Source organism: Myotis davidii, unplaced genomic scaffold (assembly GCF_000327345.1).
Source record: "Myotis davidii unplaced genomic scaffold, ASM32734v1 scaffold993, whole genome shotgun sequence".
In the NCBI taxonomy this organism is placed as follows: domain Eukaryota; kingdom Metazoa; phylum Chordata; class Mammalia; order Chiroptera; family Vespertilionidae; genus Myotis; species Myotis davidii.
In genome coordinates, this window is record NW_006285483.1 from 450,564 (window position 1) to 466,145 (window position 15,582).

General features: G+C 36.0%; 1 protein-coding gene across 6 annotated transcripts in view; it reads left to right on the forward strand.

The window, feature by feature from the left end:
* The window catches only part of USP32 (ubiquitin specific peptidase 32), a 123,226-nt gene that overhangs the window by 73,762 nt on the left and 33,882 nt on the right, over positions 1 to 15,582 (forward strand). For 5 of the 6 annotated variants that reach the window (XM_006756163.2, XM_015559066.1, XM_015559068.1 and 2 more), the window contains 8 exons: positions 413 to 515; positions 3,040 to 3,232; positions 5,264 to 5,439; positions 6,081 to 6,221; positions 8,343 to 8,502; positions 11,995 to 12,149; positions 13,824 to 13,905; positions 14,777 to 14,851. In XM_006756163.2, the coding sequence (XP_006756226.2) occupies positions 413 to 515; positions 3,040 to 3,232; positions 5,264 to 5,439; positions 6,081 to 6,221; positions 8,343 to 8,502; positions 11,995 to 12,149; positions 13,824 to 13,905; positions 14,777 to 14,851 (1,085 nt within the window). The remainder of the gene's footprint in view (positions 1 to 412; positions 516 to 3,039; positions 3,233 to 5,263; positions 5,440 to 6,080; positions 6,222 to 8,342; positions 8,503 to 11,994; positions 12,150 to 13,823; positions 13,906 to 14,776; positions 14,852 to 15,582) is intronic. The other variant, XM_006756165.2, reaches the window with a different exon arrangement.

Genomic DNA, 15,582 nt, shown 5'->3' on the forward strand with positions numbered 1-15,582 from the left:
CAGGTTTGGCACGCAGAAGAATTTTGAGTCAGAGATTTTGCTGGTTTTGGCATGCACTCACAAAAAGGTTGCCCACCCCTGCTCTATCCCCAGTAGGAGACATGTAGGAGGCAGCTGATCAGTGATCCTCTCTCATGATTGATGTTTCTCTCTCCCCCTCTCCCTTCCTCTCTGAAATCAATAAAAATTAAAAAATAAAAACATCATCAGTATGAGTGATACTTGACAGTGGTATTGTGACTCCCTGAAATTGGCTTATCAGTATTTCACTAATGGAAATTATAGTCATTTCCCAAGTATATCTATTTATTTCATGTTTTTCCCTTGTAAAAATTGCTAATGATAATTTGTGGGTGTGTGGTCATCTGTTTCACACACCATTTGATATACTAAATTTCTTTTTTATGTGTAGAGGATGGTTAGAACGGGAGAGCAGGTATGGTCTGCAACCAGGACACAATTGGTTTATCATCTCCATGCAGTGGTGGCAGCAGTGGAAGGACTATGTCAAATATGTGAGTAAGATTTCTGTGTACCTACCTTTTTCATAGGATTTTCAATTCTACAAACTTTGGGTGACTACTGGCTAATAATAAAATACTCCAACTTAAAGATTTGAAGGGTATAGAAATGATTTTCCATAAAATACTTGCTATGTACCAGGCTCTGTGCTTACAGATTTCCTCCCTGCAACAACTCTGTGAGGAAGGTAATATTGGGCATGCAGGTGCATGTATATACACCTTACATATCTCATTTAGTCCTCACAATCTCTGTGAGGAAGGTGGTATTATATCTATTTTACCTGTGAGGAACCTGAGACTGGGACTAGAGGTAACCTGAATTTCTTGCTCAGAGTGGAAGTTCTGGAATCAAATATAAGGACTGACTTTAAATCCAGGGGCATGTCAACCACATTATACTTCATTATTTCACCTTTTTTATCAAAAAGTTGAAGATTCCTGGGTGATTTTCTATTCAAGAAAGTTAATTTCAGAAGTAATATTAGAACCCAATTTCTAAACGATAACCTGACATTGTTCCAGAGTTAAAGAAGAAATTATTAGTGAATATTCTACTCTTATTTAAAACATACAAGGGATTTTTTTTCCGGAAAACTGAAAACAGTAATTCCAGTAATCAAATTCTCCATTTTCGAGAGTCAGTTGATACATTTTGTTGACTCTTTGTCAGTTGCCAAATGATTACTAACCAAAAATCTAATATAATTTTATTCATATTTTTCCTATATGCCCTTTTCTACCATTGTTTATCAGAAAGTACTGGTAGATTGTTTACATTATTTTCCTTATCATTCTACCTGGTTCTTTTTTCCTTTTGCAGAGGTTATAGTTTGTTTTCACACATAAAATATGTTAATTGGAAAAGGTAGACTTTAAATGTCACTGAAGGAGTGAAAGTAGGCAAATGACTTCAAAGACGTTATAGATAATGATAGTGATTGTAGGTAGAAAATGAGAGTATTAGGTAACATGTCACAGTCTATTTTGAAATTATTTTTGTCTTTACGTTCTTACTTTGACCTTAGAATAAATGGTTATTAATGTCTTACTAGCTACAGACTCAAAGAATAACCTAACTTTGTACTTCAGGTATTACTTTTTGCTTCTTGTAGGAACATGATAGAGGTCTTGCTCTTAGCAGCATATCTCTTATGAAACAGAAGTGCAGCCCTGGCCAGGTGGCTTAGTTGGTTGGGGCATCGTTCCATGTACTAAATAAAGAGTTTAAAAATTGTAGTATACAGGGTGGGGCAAAAGTAGGTTTACAGTTCATATGGAAAATAATACAGTAATTAATAAATAATAAACTGTGCTTTGTGTACTCAACACTGTAGACCTACTTTGCCCCACCCTGTACATATGTGTAAAGCATAAAAAGAAATAGCATCATCACTGACAGAGAAGAAAGTGAATCCTGAAGTTTGATATATCATAAACCATTCATACAACTTAAAAGAAATCATAAAATTCTCAAAATAGAATTATATTCAAGTTCCACATAGGCTTTTTAGGAGTAATTGACTCACATAAAAATAAGGAAATTGTTCAACATGGGTGAAACTTTATCTATTTAGAGACCTATCTTTCTAAAAACACAGTCTTCTAGGATAATTTCTGATAGTTACAGACCAAGAAGTAAAAACAAAAAGATATTTTGGGGGGATAGGCAGGGCTTCCCAGAGCAACTGGAAATAACATAGTCAAAAAGTAGCCCATGACTACAATATATGACCATTATTGGTTTGTTCAACATACTGGTATAGAAGGAAAGTGATAACATTAATTGTCTGAAAATGTTGATAATTGCACTGGAAGCCAAGAAGAATGGAAGCAATGACAAGAATTGTAGGATAGAGAAGGGGAAAGAACAAAAAACCTGAGTAATAGTGTCAGTTTTAGGCAGTGCCAGACACTGAGAGCAGTAGATTCCTAGAATAGAAAAAAAAAGGCCAAAGACAGACCACTATAGTTTGGTACATTGGAAAACAAGTGAAGAAAAGCACTCTTCTCCAAGTCTACAGGGTGCATCATTCACTGTGCCATGTTAAAAGACATATGGTGCCCTAACCGGTTTGGCTCAATGGATAGAGAGTTGGCCTGCGGACTCAAGGGTCCCGGGTTCGATTCTGGTCAAGGGCATATACCTTGGTTGCGGGCACACACCCAGTAGGGAGTGTGTAGGAGGCAGCTGATGGATGTTTCTCTCTTACTGATGTTTCTAACTCTCTCTTCCTCTCTGTAAAAAATCAATAAAATATACTAAAAAAAAAGACACATGTATGCTCTGGCTAGTGTGACTTGGTTGGGTGTGTCTCATGCACCCAAAGTTGCCAGTTTGATTCCTGGGCAGGGTAGGCTTGATTCCCTCCCAGGTTGCAGGCTTGATACCCAGCAGGGGGCACTGATTGATGTTTCCCTCTCACACTGATGTTTCCCTTTCTCCCTTTCTCTCTCTAAAATAGATAAAAACGTTTTTTTAAATTTACCTTCTAATATCTGACTTCATGATTTTTAGGATGCTAGCCCTGTTGTGATTGAGCCATCATCTGTTCTGAATGGAGGAAAATACTCATTTGGAACAGTATATTCTATAGAGCAGAGTGAAGATAGAATTGGAGGAGGCAGCCTCAGTTATGTGAATACCACAGAAGAGAAATTTTCAGACAATATTTCTACTGCATCTGAAGCCTCAGAAACTGCTGGCAGTGGTAAGTCTGACTTGTTTCCCATGGGGTTTAGTCAGGGTCAGTTCTTAAAGGAGTATACTTTGTCAGAGTGTGCTTAGTAGAATATTGGGCATCAGGTTTCCAGTCACAGAAATAAGTTTTGAATGAAATGGTTATTTATGAGATTCTTGAAAATATTTTCACTGATTAAGCCACATTTCCCTGTATTGCTACTAAATTATTTTGTCAATAAGTTTAAAGTTGGTAAATAAAAATCTAAATTTCTTTCTTCGGGACTTTGTAACTATAAGCATACCTTTACTGGATTAAATACATTTTCATATCAAATTCTACAGATATGTTAGACTGGAATCTGGAGGATTGTTTTAAATTTTGAGAAACAATTCATAATGCTTCCCATAATTCCCTTTGTCCCTTGATACCTAAAACTCGGTGGTTCTACTCTAAGTTGGGGCTCATGAGGAAGATGCTTTGGTGTTTTTATGCCTCAACTGAATTGAGTTGATACCTATTATTCTGCTGACATACAAGTAGGACTTTCAGTCTTATTCTGTTGTTATTTCATCTTTGAGATCTTTTTTTTTTCTTCTTCTATTAAGGGAGTAGCCAAAATGGACAGAGCTAGTATTTTAGGAAACTGTTGAATTTACTGCTTCTCTTTCCCCATCTGACATTACAAAGATCAGTTAGCAGTCCTAGCTCTCTCTGGCCTTCACACCAAATTATTTCTTAACCCTTCTTTTATATATATATAATGGGGATCGAGCCTGCAATCTGGGCATGTGCCCTGTATGGGAATTCAACTGTGACCTCCTGTTTCATATGTCGATGCTCAACCACTGAGACACGCTAGTCAATCGGGTTTAACCCTCCATTTGACATATACTCACTTTATAACCTGTGTTATTATAAGTTGAGCAGTGCCACACTTAGAAGGTTTAAAGTGACTAATGGCTAGAATGTTTACCTCAGATTAACATGTAGTTAGTTAAGAGTTAAAATTTCTTAAAATATCATTGAAGTTCAGCGCTAGCGGGTTTGGCTCCGCGAATAGAGCTTTGGCCTGTGGACTGAAGGGTCTCAGGTTCGATTCAGGTCAAGGGCACATGCCCTGGTTGTGGGCTCGATCCCCAGTGGGTGGCATACAGGAGGCAGCCGATTAATGATTCTCTTTCATCATTGATGTGTCTATCTTTCTCTCCCTCCCCCTTCCTCTCTGAAATCAATAAAAATATATTTTTAAAAAATATATCATTGAAGTTCACAACTCTAAGTTGTCATTAGTCATTTTCCTGTGTGTATATTTCTATTGTAATGTTAATACCTTTCTTTCAAATAGATTCATTAGGAGACATTTTCTTACCCCCAGCATTCTTCTCTTGAAGTTGTTATTTTAGCTCCTTCCCTTTGGTTTAGACGTCTTTTTTTTTTTTTAATCCTCACTCGAGGATATTTTTCTATTGATTTTGAGAGAGTGGAATGGAGGGGGAGAGACAGAGAGAAAAACATTGATTGGTTGCTTCCCGCACACACTTTGACGGGGGCTTGGGGATTGAACCTGCAACTAAGGTACGTGACCTTGACCAAATCAAACCCACGACCCTTCAGTCGTCAGGCCAACATTCTCTCCACTGACTAGGCCTGATTTAGACTTATCACCATCATCTTCCAAAAACATTTGGGATGTGTTTCCAGGTAGAAGAGAAGAATTATGGGAGACTGTGGGAGAGCCCAGTTACTTGGCTATACTTTTTCCTTTCCTATTAGAGGACATTTAATTCTTGTTGTAAATTATCAGATATTCTAGGAGGCTGTCCAAATGTTCATGTTGTAACAATTTTTAAAGTTTTTATTTCACTAATATTATGTTAGGTATTCCAGAAAGAAATACATCTGTATTTCCTAGCTTCTGCAGATTTATCAGAATCGACTGTACCGACATGCCAAGAGAATAATAGCATTAACCTAAAACATGGACATTGAATTCATATCTTCAAGCCTATTTATGTATAATAACTAAAAATAGAGATTCCATCCTCTATTTCCTTACAGGCTTTTTGTATTCAGCCACACCAGGAGCAGATATGTGCTTTGCTCGACAACACAACATTTTGGACAGTAACAACCAGTGTTTCCTAGGAGCCAATGGGAATATTTTGTTGCATCTCAATCCTCAGAAACCAGGGGCTATTGATAACCAGCCACTAGTAACTCAAGAGCCAGTAAAGGTAAGTAATTTGACAACTACTTAAAATCGTTCTCTTTCAGATTGCTTATAAGTTTTATTCTAGAGGTTTTAGCACATAACAAAACACTCCCCCCAATGGGGATTGAGCCTGCAACCTGGGCATATGCCCTGACTGGGAATCCAGCTGTGACCTTCTGTTTCATAGGTTGATGCTCAACCACTGAGCCATGCCAGTCAATTGGGCTTAACCCTCCTTAGTGGTCATTTAATTAACCTGTTGTGGATGGAAATCTTTTTGCATAGTATATTTTCATGAGAATATTTTATGATTTAGTACTTGCACAGAAGCAATGTAGTGATCCTTGGAAATATTCTCAGTCATAGAACAGCTACTATGAAAATGTAGTTTCACGTGCCTGTGGAATTTTCCCCCCAAAATAATATTTTATATTTTCTGAGAGAAATCTGTGAAAATAAGTCTTATTATTACCAAATGCTCTGATGATTTTTTTCAAATGATTTGCTTTTTCAGTTTCCTTTCTTAGTTTGTTTTGAAAGTTAAAAATAAAAATCTTACTTAGAACATGAAACTGAGTAGTGACATGTGTGTTTATCCTTCTGTGTCTAGTCTACAAGAGACTGTAGTATTAAAAATCAACATTTACATTTTATTCTTCTAAGGCTACATCATTAACACTGGAAGGTGGTCGATTAAAACGAACCCCACAGCTGATCCATGGAAGAGATTATGAAATGGTCCCAGAACCTGTATGGAGAGCACTTTATCATTGGTATGGAGCAAACCTGGCTCTTCCTAGACCTGTAAGTATAGCCAATAGTGCCTTATATAAGGAGCAATCATAGATGGGATCTTCTGTTACTTTTATAAACATCACTACAATTTAGTTCAGTGATGGCGAACCTATGACACGCGTATCAGAGGTGACACACGAACTCATTTTTTTGGTTGATTTTTCTTTGTTAAATGGCATTTAAATATATAAAATAAATATCAAAAATATAAATCTTTGTTTTACTATAGTTGCAAATATATATGTGACACGGCACCAGAGTTAAGTTAGGGTTTTTCAAAATGCCGACACGCCGAGCTCAAAAGGTTTGCCATCACTGATTTAGTTCTTACTTATGGTAGTAGAGTACTCAATACCTGTTCAAATCAGTTGAACAAATTTTGGGTTTCTTCTCATTCATTCATTAATTTTTTCATACATTTATTGAGTGCTGTATTAGGCAACAACCATATAATGATGTGCCTATCGGAGTGGGTGGCTTTTATGGAGTGGAGGAAATAATCACTGGGCTAAATAAAGTCAGGACATAATTAGCTCGCCTATTAAATAAGTCATCCACATAGATGCAAACATTAGGATAATGCATGACATAGGCTGAAGCAGAAGTCTGAGAGCCAGTTCTTAAACTTATTAGTTTAGTAGGAGAAGTGGTGCATAATTTACTTCTGAAACTGCTTTTCCCATTAACTACAAAGGCATCCAGTGAGGGATCAGGTTTATTTTCTAGCTGTTGGTGGATTTTTGTGGTTTGTCTTCTGGAAGGATAATAGGAATTCAAAGCTAGTAAATGAATTCTGGTTGGTGCCTTACTAGGATGAGTCATTTAGAGCAGTGGTTGCCAACCTTTCATACCTCACGAACCACCAGTGGTCAGCAAACCACCGGTTGGCGACCGCTGCTCCAAAGGTTTCCTTAAGCCAGCGGTCACCAACCTTTCGGACCTCACGACCACCAGTGGTCTACGGACCATCAGTTTGCGACCGCTGATTTAGAGCATAAGTAAAATCCTCTGAAGTAATTAAAAGACTTAGAGAATATAATACCAAATTTTAGTGATTTAACTATGCAGCATCATGTGTTGTGCTTATACAGGTTAACAGCGGGACTTGTTACCTTTACTCGCTACCCTCAGCAGGACTCGTAACATTCTTATACCAGGAAGGTTTTGCATAGATAAGATATAAGTTAATCACTTCCATTTACACAGTAGAACATAGATAGTAAATATTTATATAAACTTTTTTTACCCCCACTACTAACATAGGAAATAAAACTTTAAGTAAATGTATAGTACTCTTTTTATGTATTCAACCAACAGAGTATTTTTAAATGATGTTGATAAGATTTTGTGAGGGTAGTACATTCATACATTTCTTGGAATATTGTAAATTACTACACTTTGGGTGGCAATATGACCAATTTAATTAATGGCATGAATACTTTCATACTTTTTGACATGTAACTTCAGTCCTAAGTATTTGCCCTTTAACACATTAAGCCCAGTCACCGGTGACTGACACTATACTTTCTGTCTGAAAGACAAAACAGGCTGGGCCCTTAACGTGTTAAAAGACCATCATTTATATATATAAAATATGTGAAAGTGAAAAGAGTTATGGTGTGAGGGTAGTAAATTGTAGATAATATTTAAGTTTTTGAAAATACATATATTTGTATTGATTTCAGAGAGGAAGGGAGAGGGAGAGATAGAAACATCAATGATGAAAGAAAATCAGTGATCAGCTGCCTCTTGCATGCCCCCTACTGAGTATCAAGTCCGCTATCAATCCTCGACCTCCTGGTTTTTAGGTCAGTGCTCAACCACTGAACTGGTACACCAGTTGAACAATATTTAAGTTTTTTTAATTTAATTTTGATATTACTGATTTTAAATGAAAGGGGGAAATACCAACCAGGAGTTCTAATCTTAGAAGATAGATTTGGAGCAGAAACTTGGGTGTTTTTAAATCCATGTAATTTAATTCTATGAATTTCTTTAATCTAATTGAAAAATAAATAGCAAATCTATTGAACATTTTAGACTTTAAACCTAAATCTCAGAAGTTAAATAAAAATTGCAAGTTTTGTTTCTTCTTTTACAGTAATCACTTTATATCTTTTAAAACAACAGGTGATCAAGAATAGCAAGACAGAAATCCCAGAGCTAGAATTATTTCCTCGATATCTTCTATTCCTGAGACAGCAGCCTGCCACTCGAACACAGCAGTCTAACATCTGGGTGAATATGGGTATGATGAGCCTGAGAATGTTTCCTCAGCATTTACCAAGAGGTAACTTAAGAATGCAGCAAGAATATCGTGCATTTTCTTAAAAAAATAAAATAAAATAAAATTGCTCAAAGTCTGGTGCCACTGTACCAGTAAATCCTTTGTGGGGCTTAGATCTATGGTCATGCGCAAGACTAGATGAGGTAGAGGGAAAAATCTCAGCAGCAAACTGGGAAGGATCGTTTTCTTTCCTGGTTTGTAAAATATACAACCATAATAAATAGAAATATATTTTACATACCTTCTTTGAGAACAAGCCATTGTAAATTATTTGCTTGACCTGATTTAAAGTCAACCAGTCAATGATTTCTCTTTTCAACTACACTCAAATTTTTCAAAGTGATTTCTTTGGCAGTATCATGTTTGTTTGTTTTTAATATTTCTGGTGTATCTTGGGTTAGTTTTTTGCGTTTTTTATGGTTTTATTTTACTATATAAAACATGATACATTTTTCATGCTCAGTCTTAGGAATCTGTATCTTATGAGACACAGATAGCAAAGGATATATTTTGAAGATAAATAAAGCCTATCAAAATGACAAATAAGTTCCAATTTTAATGTGTTATATATAAATAGTTCCCCTTTGATTTATCTATAAAGTTGTTTTATTTCATTTTTTAAAATATGATTTATTGATTTCAGAGAGAGGTAAGAAGAGGGAGAGAGAGATAGAAACATCAATGATGAGAGAAAATCATTGATCAGCTGCCTCCTGCATGCCTCCTCCTGGGGATTGAGCCCATAACCCGGCTATGTGTCCTAACCTGGAATTAAACTGTGACCTCCTGGTTCATGGGTCAATGCTCAACCATTGAACCACACTGCACAGACAAAGTTAAGTTTTATTGATAGGCAGGACTCACTCTATGTTTTTGCTTTGCAAATATTCAAAATTGTTCTTCAGCAAAAATAATGAATTCATCCATTTATACAGAGTCTCAGACTTTGTGTTAACAATTCCACAATATTATTAAAATTAATATAACTTAATATGCAAGAACTACCAATGAACTCAAACCAACTCTACCATCCCTCCTTTGAAATCAAGTAAGATTCATTTAAAGCCTTCCTTAAAGGTTATATTCAAATAATATATGGAGATTCTTACACATATATTTTGGTAAGAATTATAGCATAGCAGTGGCCTCTGCCTAACCAAACTTTGTCTTTGGGGAAAACATCAAAATCAAGGAACAGTGAAATAGAATCTCTAGGAAACTTTCTTGATTTAATTTTCCAAGAATAAAAGTATTTGCCTTGCCAGTTTGGCTCAGTGGATAGAGCGTCGGCCTGCGGACTGAAGGGTCCCAGGTTCGATTCCAGTCAAGGGCATGTACCTTGGTTGCGGGCACATCCCTAGTAGGGGGCACGCAGGAGGCAGCTGATCGATCTCTCTCATCGATGTTTCTAACTCATAAAAAAAGTATTTGCCTTGCTTTCATGGCACTCATAGCACACACCTTTTTCAATTCTCCTTAAAAGATAACATGAGAGGCAAAATGTGTTAGTGCACTTTAGTAAGTAGTCTTTGCAACTCTTGTGCTGATCCTAGATTTTTGCTGCTCTGTAAATACCACTAGATATGTTGATGCTATTCAAAAGCACAACATTTTGTATAAGTGGCTGCATACTTAATGAGCTATGCTATAAAAACTGTCTAGAATTCAAATAAATTTCTTATGTTGCTTAGGACAATAGAAATTGACTTGGACACTACATTTTCAAATGCTTCTGAATCCTAGAACTAGGTAGTTATTATGCTCCAAATTTGTTCTTAATTTGAAATTTTATTCCTTACTAATTAGTTGTGAAATCAATCAGTAATCATTTTGAAGTTTATGAAAATATGCTTTCTTGCTGTAATCTTATAACTAATCCTCTGATGTATAATTAGAGAAATTTGCTCTTTTGTTTTATTTTAGTGATTGTCCTTTGCTTGCTTATAGTAAAAGATTTGCTTTGCTACGGGTTTAAAGTTGATCATGGTTGGGTTTTGCTCTGCTTTCTCATTACTCTATTTATTATAGCTGTTTACTAGACTCTTTTATTCCTTTTAAACCTTGCCACAGTTATAATGACTTAAACATAGCCTTTTTGACAGACATTGCTACAGAAGTCATTGTTTCTTAGATGATTTTTCAGCCTATTTTAGGTGAGTGAATTCTTTTTGGTGCTCTAAAAAAGCGGATGATGCCTATACACTTCTCTGCTTTACTTAGTAGGTGAAGACTCAAAGTGCATTTAATCAGAATAAAACTAAGTCACCATTGAATGTGTGGAAAACTACCTGAAATGTATAATTGTATCCTAGATGGGTTATATCTATATGTTAAGTTTATTTTATTTTGGGGTTTCTCAATAAGCTATAACTTCCCATTGACAAAAGATGACCATTTTAAGCTGTAGCTTTGTCTCAACTTTTGTCTAAATAGTTTAACGCCGGTTTAGCAGGTTGTTTTAGCAACCTATCTTTTTTTTATTATTTATTTTTTATGTTTTTATTTTTTTCCCTTTGTTGAATAAGATATTACAAATGTGTCCTTATCCCCCCACAACCTATCTTTGATTTCAATAATTTCTTATTTTATCCCCCTTCTCTATGAAGTATATGGTGAGACTTTGACATATTCTTCCTTCACTCTTCACTCTCTCCCCTTATTGCCCCTCTTTCTCTTTCTACCTAATGTCTTTCAGGAATTCAAGGTCATGTGTATTGCCATTTTATTTGGCAGACAGGTCATATGATTTTTACCCCCTTATGCCTTTTAATAGGGCTTTTTTTTTTTTTTTGGTCCTAAGAAGCTTTTTTTTTCCCCCCCAAAAAATATCTCACAAAACAGCAGAATATATCTCTGAAGACAGGAGGAAAAATAATGCTAGCTCTGTGAATTGTCTCCTTTTCTCGTGTGAATCCATAAACTGCCACAGAGCGCTAGGAAACTTCTTGAAGCTGCGTTTGGTCATGTAGAATCTATGCCTACTTAGAATTTTAAGTAAAATCATGTAATTGTATCAGTGTGTCAGGTATTTGAGCCACTTAATGACCAAGACTGATGGAGTTAATAATTCAGAGTTTATTTGAAGAAAGTGGATCAGGTGAAGCCAATTATGTATCTGTGAAATTCAAATCCAGTCTCATTCTATCATCTCCATTTGTATGCTGAATTTTTCTTTTGCTATTGAGTGTGACCCAGCTGAGGGCCTATTGTTTGTTTATATTTACCACTCTTCTGGGATCTGAGAACTACCAATTATTTGGGTCTTTGTGATTTTTTTGCCTCCTTTCAAAGTTAAGGCTTTGGACTCACTCTAAGATACTTGGGTCTCCTGTCTTCATCTTAAAGCTTATTAATTTGTAAAATTATTAAACCTCTAATTCTCATTTTTCATCATTATTTTCTAAAATACTGTGGTCACCATTGCTAAAGGGGTGCTTTTATTTTTTTTACTTTTTAACATCTATCTTTTCCTTATTGTGATCACTATGACTATAGGAAACGTACCTTCTCCAAATGCACCATTAAAGCGGGTCTTAGCCTACACAGGCTGTTTTAGTAGGATGCAGACCATCAAGGAAATTCATGAATATCTATCTCAGAGGCTGCGCATCAAAGAGGAAGATATGCGCTTATGGCTATACAACAGTGAGGTAAGAGGTGTCTCAGAGTCATGAAAGCATATCCATGCAGCGATCAAGTGTTGAATCCATAGCTCATGAGCATAGGATTTTGTCTACGTAATTATGCTGAAAACCATCCCAAGGATCTCAGTGAAAACTTCATCTTTTATTTTATTATACACACACACACACACACACACACACACACATATTTTAATATATTTTTATTGATTTCAGAGAGGAAGGAAGAGGGAGAGATAGAAACATCAATGATGAGAGAGAATTATCGATCGGCTGCCTCCTGCACGCCCCCTACTGGGATTGAACCTGTACCTTGGGCACGTGCCCTTGACCTGAATCAAGCCTGGACTCTTCAGTCCACAGGCTGATGCTCTATTCACATAGCCAAACTGACTAGGGCGAAAACTTCATCTTTTAAATTACTATATGCATACATATAGTATGCATATAGTAATTTATGCATAATACCACTTGATCATCATGGACAGTACCATCTTACAAGGATTATTGTTATAAAGTGACAGAAAATATATTTTTTCAACTAAATAGAATTTATTTTCTCCAAATTATAAGTTTAATTTCTATTTGTTTTGAAGTAACATGCTCATGTTCAAAAAATGCAAACAATACAAAAATAAGTAGTTAATATTCTTCCTTACCATTCTCTAGTCCCTCCATTCTTTTCAGAGTTGGTGCTGTTAATTGCTTAATATGCATTGTGTTTTCAGATTATAATATGAAATTGGATTATAAGTAGTTTTACCCAATTCTCTATTCCCTAGTTCCTTCTTTTTTACATCCTCCTTTGGTCACCATTGAGAGGCGGTATAGTATAATAGTTAAAGAGCATGGGCTCCTGGAGCCAAACTGCCAGGGATTAAGCTTGTTATATAACTTGCTAGTTATATAACCAAGGGAAAGTCACTTAACTCTCTCTATCTCTATTTTCTCATGAGTAAATGGGGGAAATAATAGTATCGCCCCTAGGGAAGTTGTAAGAATTAAATGAATAGTGTGAGCATTTTAGACAGGGTGAACATAAACAAAAATGTATAATCCTACTACATGACATTTGATTTCACATTTTTAGTTCCCAGTAAGTGGTCAAGTTCCATCTTGATTACAGGCACGTTTACTGAATTTCATACTAGGTTTGATGTGTGATGAGTCTTCTGGTTCCCCCCAAATTCTATACAATCTTGTTCTAGAGATAAAAAGTACATGTTTATGAAGTATACATTGGTTTTCCCTCATCTTACCAACTAAATTATAAGTATTTCTGAACAACTATAGTATGCCTAATATCTGTCACATAGGTTATGTGACTACAAGGGCATTTTTAATTGTTATTCATTTTTATTTCCATACTAGAGGTCCAATGCATGAAATTCATGCACTCGGGGCAGTCCCTCAGCCCAGCCTGTGCCCTCTCGCAGTCCGGGAGCCCTCAGGGGATGTCCAACATACATCCTTAGCACTGCCGTGGAGGTGGGAGCATGAGCCCGGCTTCCGGCCGAGCGCACTGACCACCAGGGGGCAGCTCCTGCACTGATCATCTGCCCCCTGGTGGTCATAGCAACTGGTCATTCTGCCATCCAGTCGATTTGCATATTAGCCTTTTATTATATAGGATTTGTTACAAGTTTATTACATTAACAGAAACATTTTCTGTTCCATACACAGAATTACCTTACTCTTCTGGATGATGAAGATCATAGATTAGAATATTTGAAAATTCAAGATGAGCAGCACCTGGTAATTGAAGGTACAAGAAAGAAGCATGCATCTGTATTAGATTTTTAGGGGAACAATTTAAAGATTTAGTTACTAATAAACCATTTCATAATTTTTCTTAACTTTTATTTGGTCATTATATTTTTATTTCTTTTTTAAATTCTTTCTGTTTTGATCATTATATTCTTTATTAGCGGTGGTCTGCTGGGACCACTGGTGATCTGTGAGGTCTGAAAGGTTGGCGACTGCTGCTTTATAGTAAAGAATATGCATTCAACCCTTATGTAATCCCACATACTATTTAGATTACTTTAAAAGAAAAATATGCCTACATTAATTATCTAGCAAAGGGTGGAAATAGTGGGTATTCAGTTATAAGTTTAAAAAGTGTCTTAAATTTTCAAGGTGCCTCTTGGAGTTTGAAGAAGGAGACTAATTTTCTTGCATAGTTAGTGGCATAGGCTTTCATTAGTCATCAACACTGGTCTCTCACCAACAGAGCTTCCTTGTACATTCACACATAGATTTATACACATCATTGAAAACTAATTGCCTTTGTATTAAAATGAATAGATTACTCTCACAGTTGTCGCTATTTAAAAAAGAACTGCGATAGTTCTAATGTATTAACTTTAAGAGCTTTAATTACTTCTCTAGATGGTTGAGTATAATTTTACTTCAGGTAGGTAATTGAGGGAATAGCTTACTAATTAATTCTAACCAACTGACTATAAAGTCTCCAATATAAAAGAGTCAGAATTGGTTTCAGAATCAAATACTAAAAATAACTTGATTTTTTTAAATAGTTTCTGATTTAGAAATAACATTTTTTTAACAGAAGTAGTTGAGCAGGTGTGATTTCAGTGGATAAGAAATTAACACATTCCTGTCTGTCTTTCTAGTTCGAAACAAAGATATGAGTTGGCCTGAGGAAATGTCCTTTATAGCAAACAGTAGTAAAATAGACAGACACAAGGGTAAGTCTCTAGTATATTATTTTCAAATAGGTTATCTTATATTTATTCTCCCCCCCCCCTCAACAATTGAAGTATTAACAACTTTTGGCTTTCTAGTTCTTATTTTTCTTTTTCCTGATGTATCAAATTTCTTTCTAACCTTTCTATTACATAATTTATATCTGTATATTTTTGCAATGCAAATGAACATTTATTGAGCTCATACTAAATAGGAAATGGTTAAGATATGTCCCTCCCCCAAACCATGTCAACTTTTCTCCTCTCAGCCTAGGATCAATGCCATGCTGTTTCTCTTAGGCTGAGAAATTCACGCTATGTTTCACTAGTTTTGAAAGTAGTGAGTAGCATAGTGGTGGACACTGCTAGCAAAACATTTGTTTCCTTTAAAAAAAAACACTGAGATGAACTCGTTGCCTTCCATGGAGAATCTGGACTCATCTGGTGTTCTAGTCATGGGCTCTTCTGAATAATCACCAGTGACACTTGCTATGGCCTCAGTGACTTCTTTTAAAAGCTGGTGTTGTGCCTTCACTGGTTTGGCTCAGTGGATAGAGCGTCAGCCTGAGGACTCAGGGGTCCCAGGTTCGATTCTGGTCAAGGGCACATGCTGCAGGAGGCAGCCGATCAATGATTCTCTGTCATCGTTAATATTTCTATCTTTCTCTCCCTCTCTTTTCCTCTCTGAAGTCAATAAATCAATATTCTTTAAAGGATTATAATCTGGTGAGGTA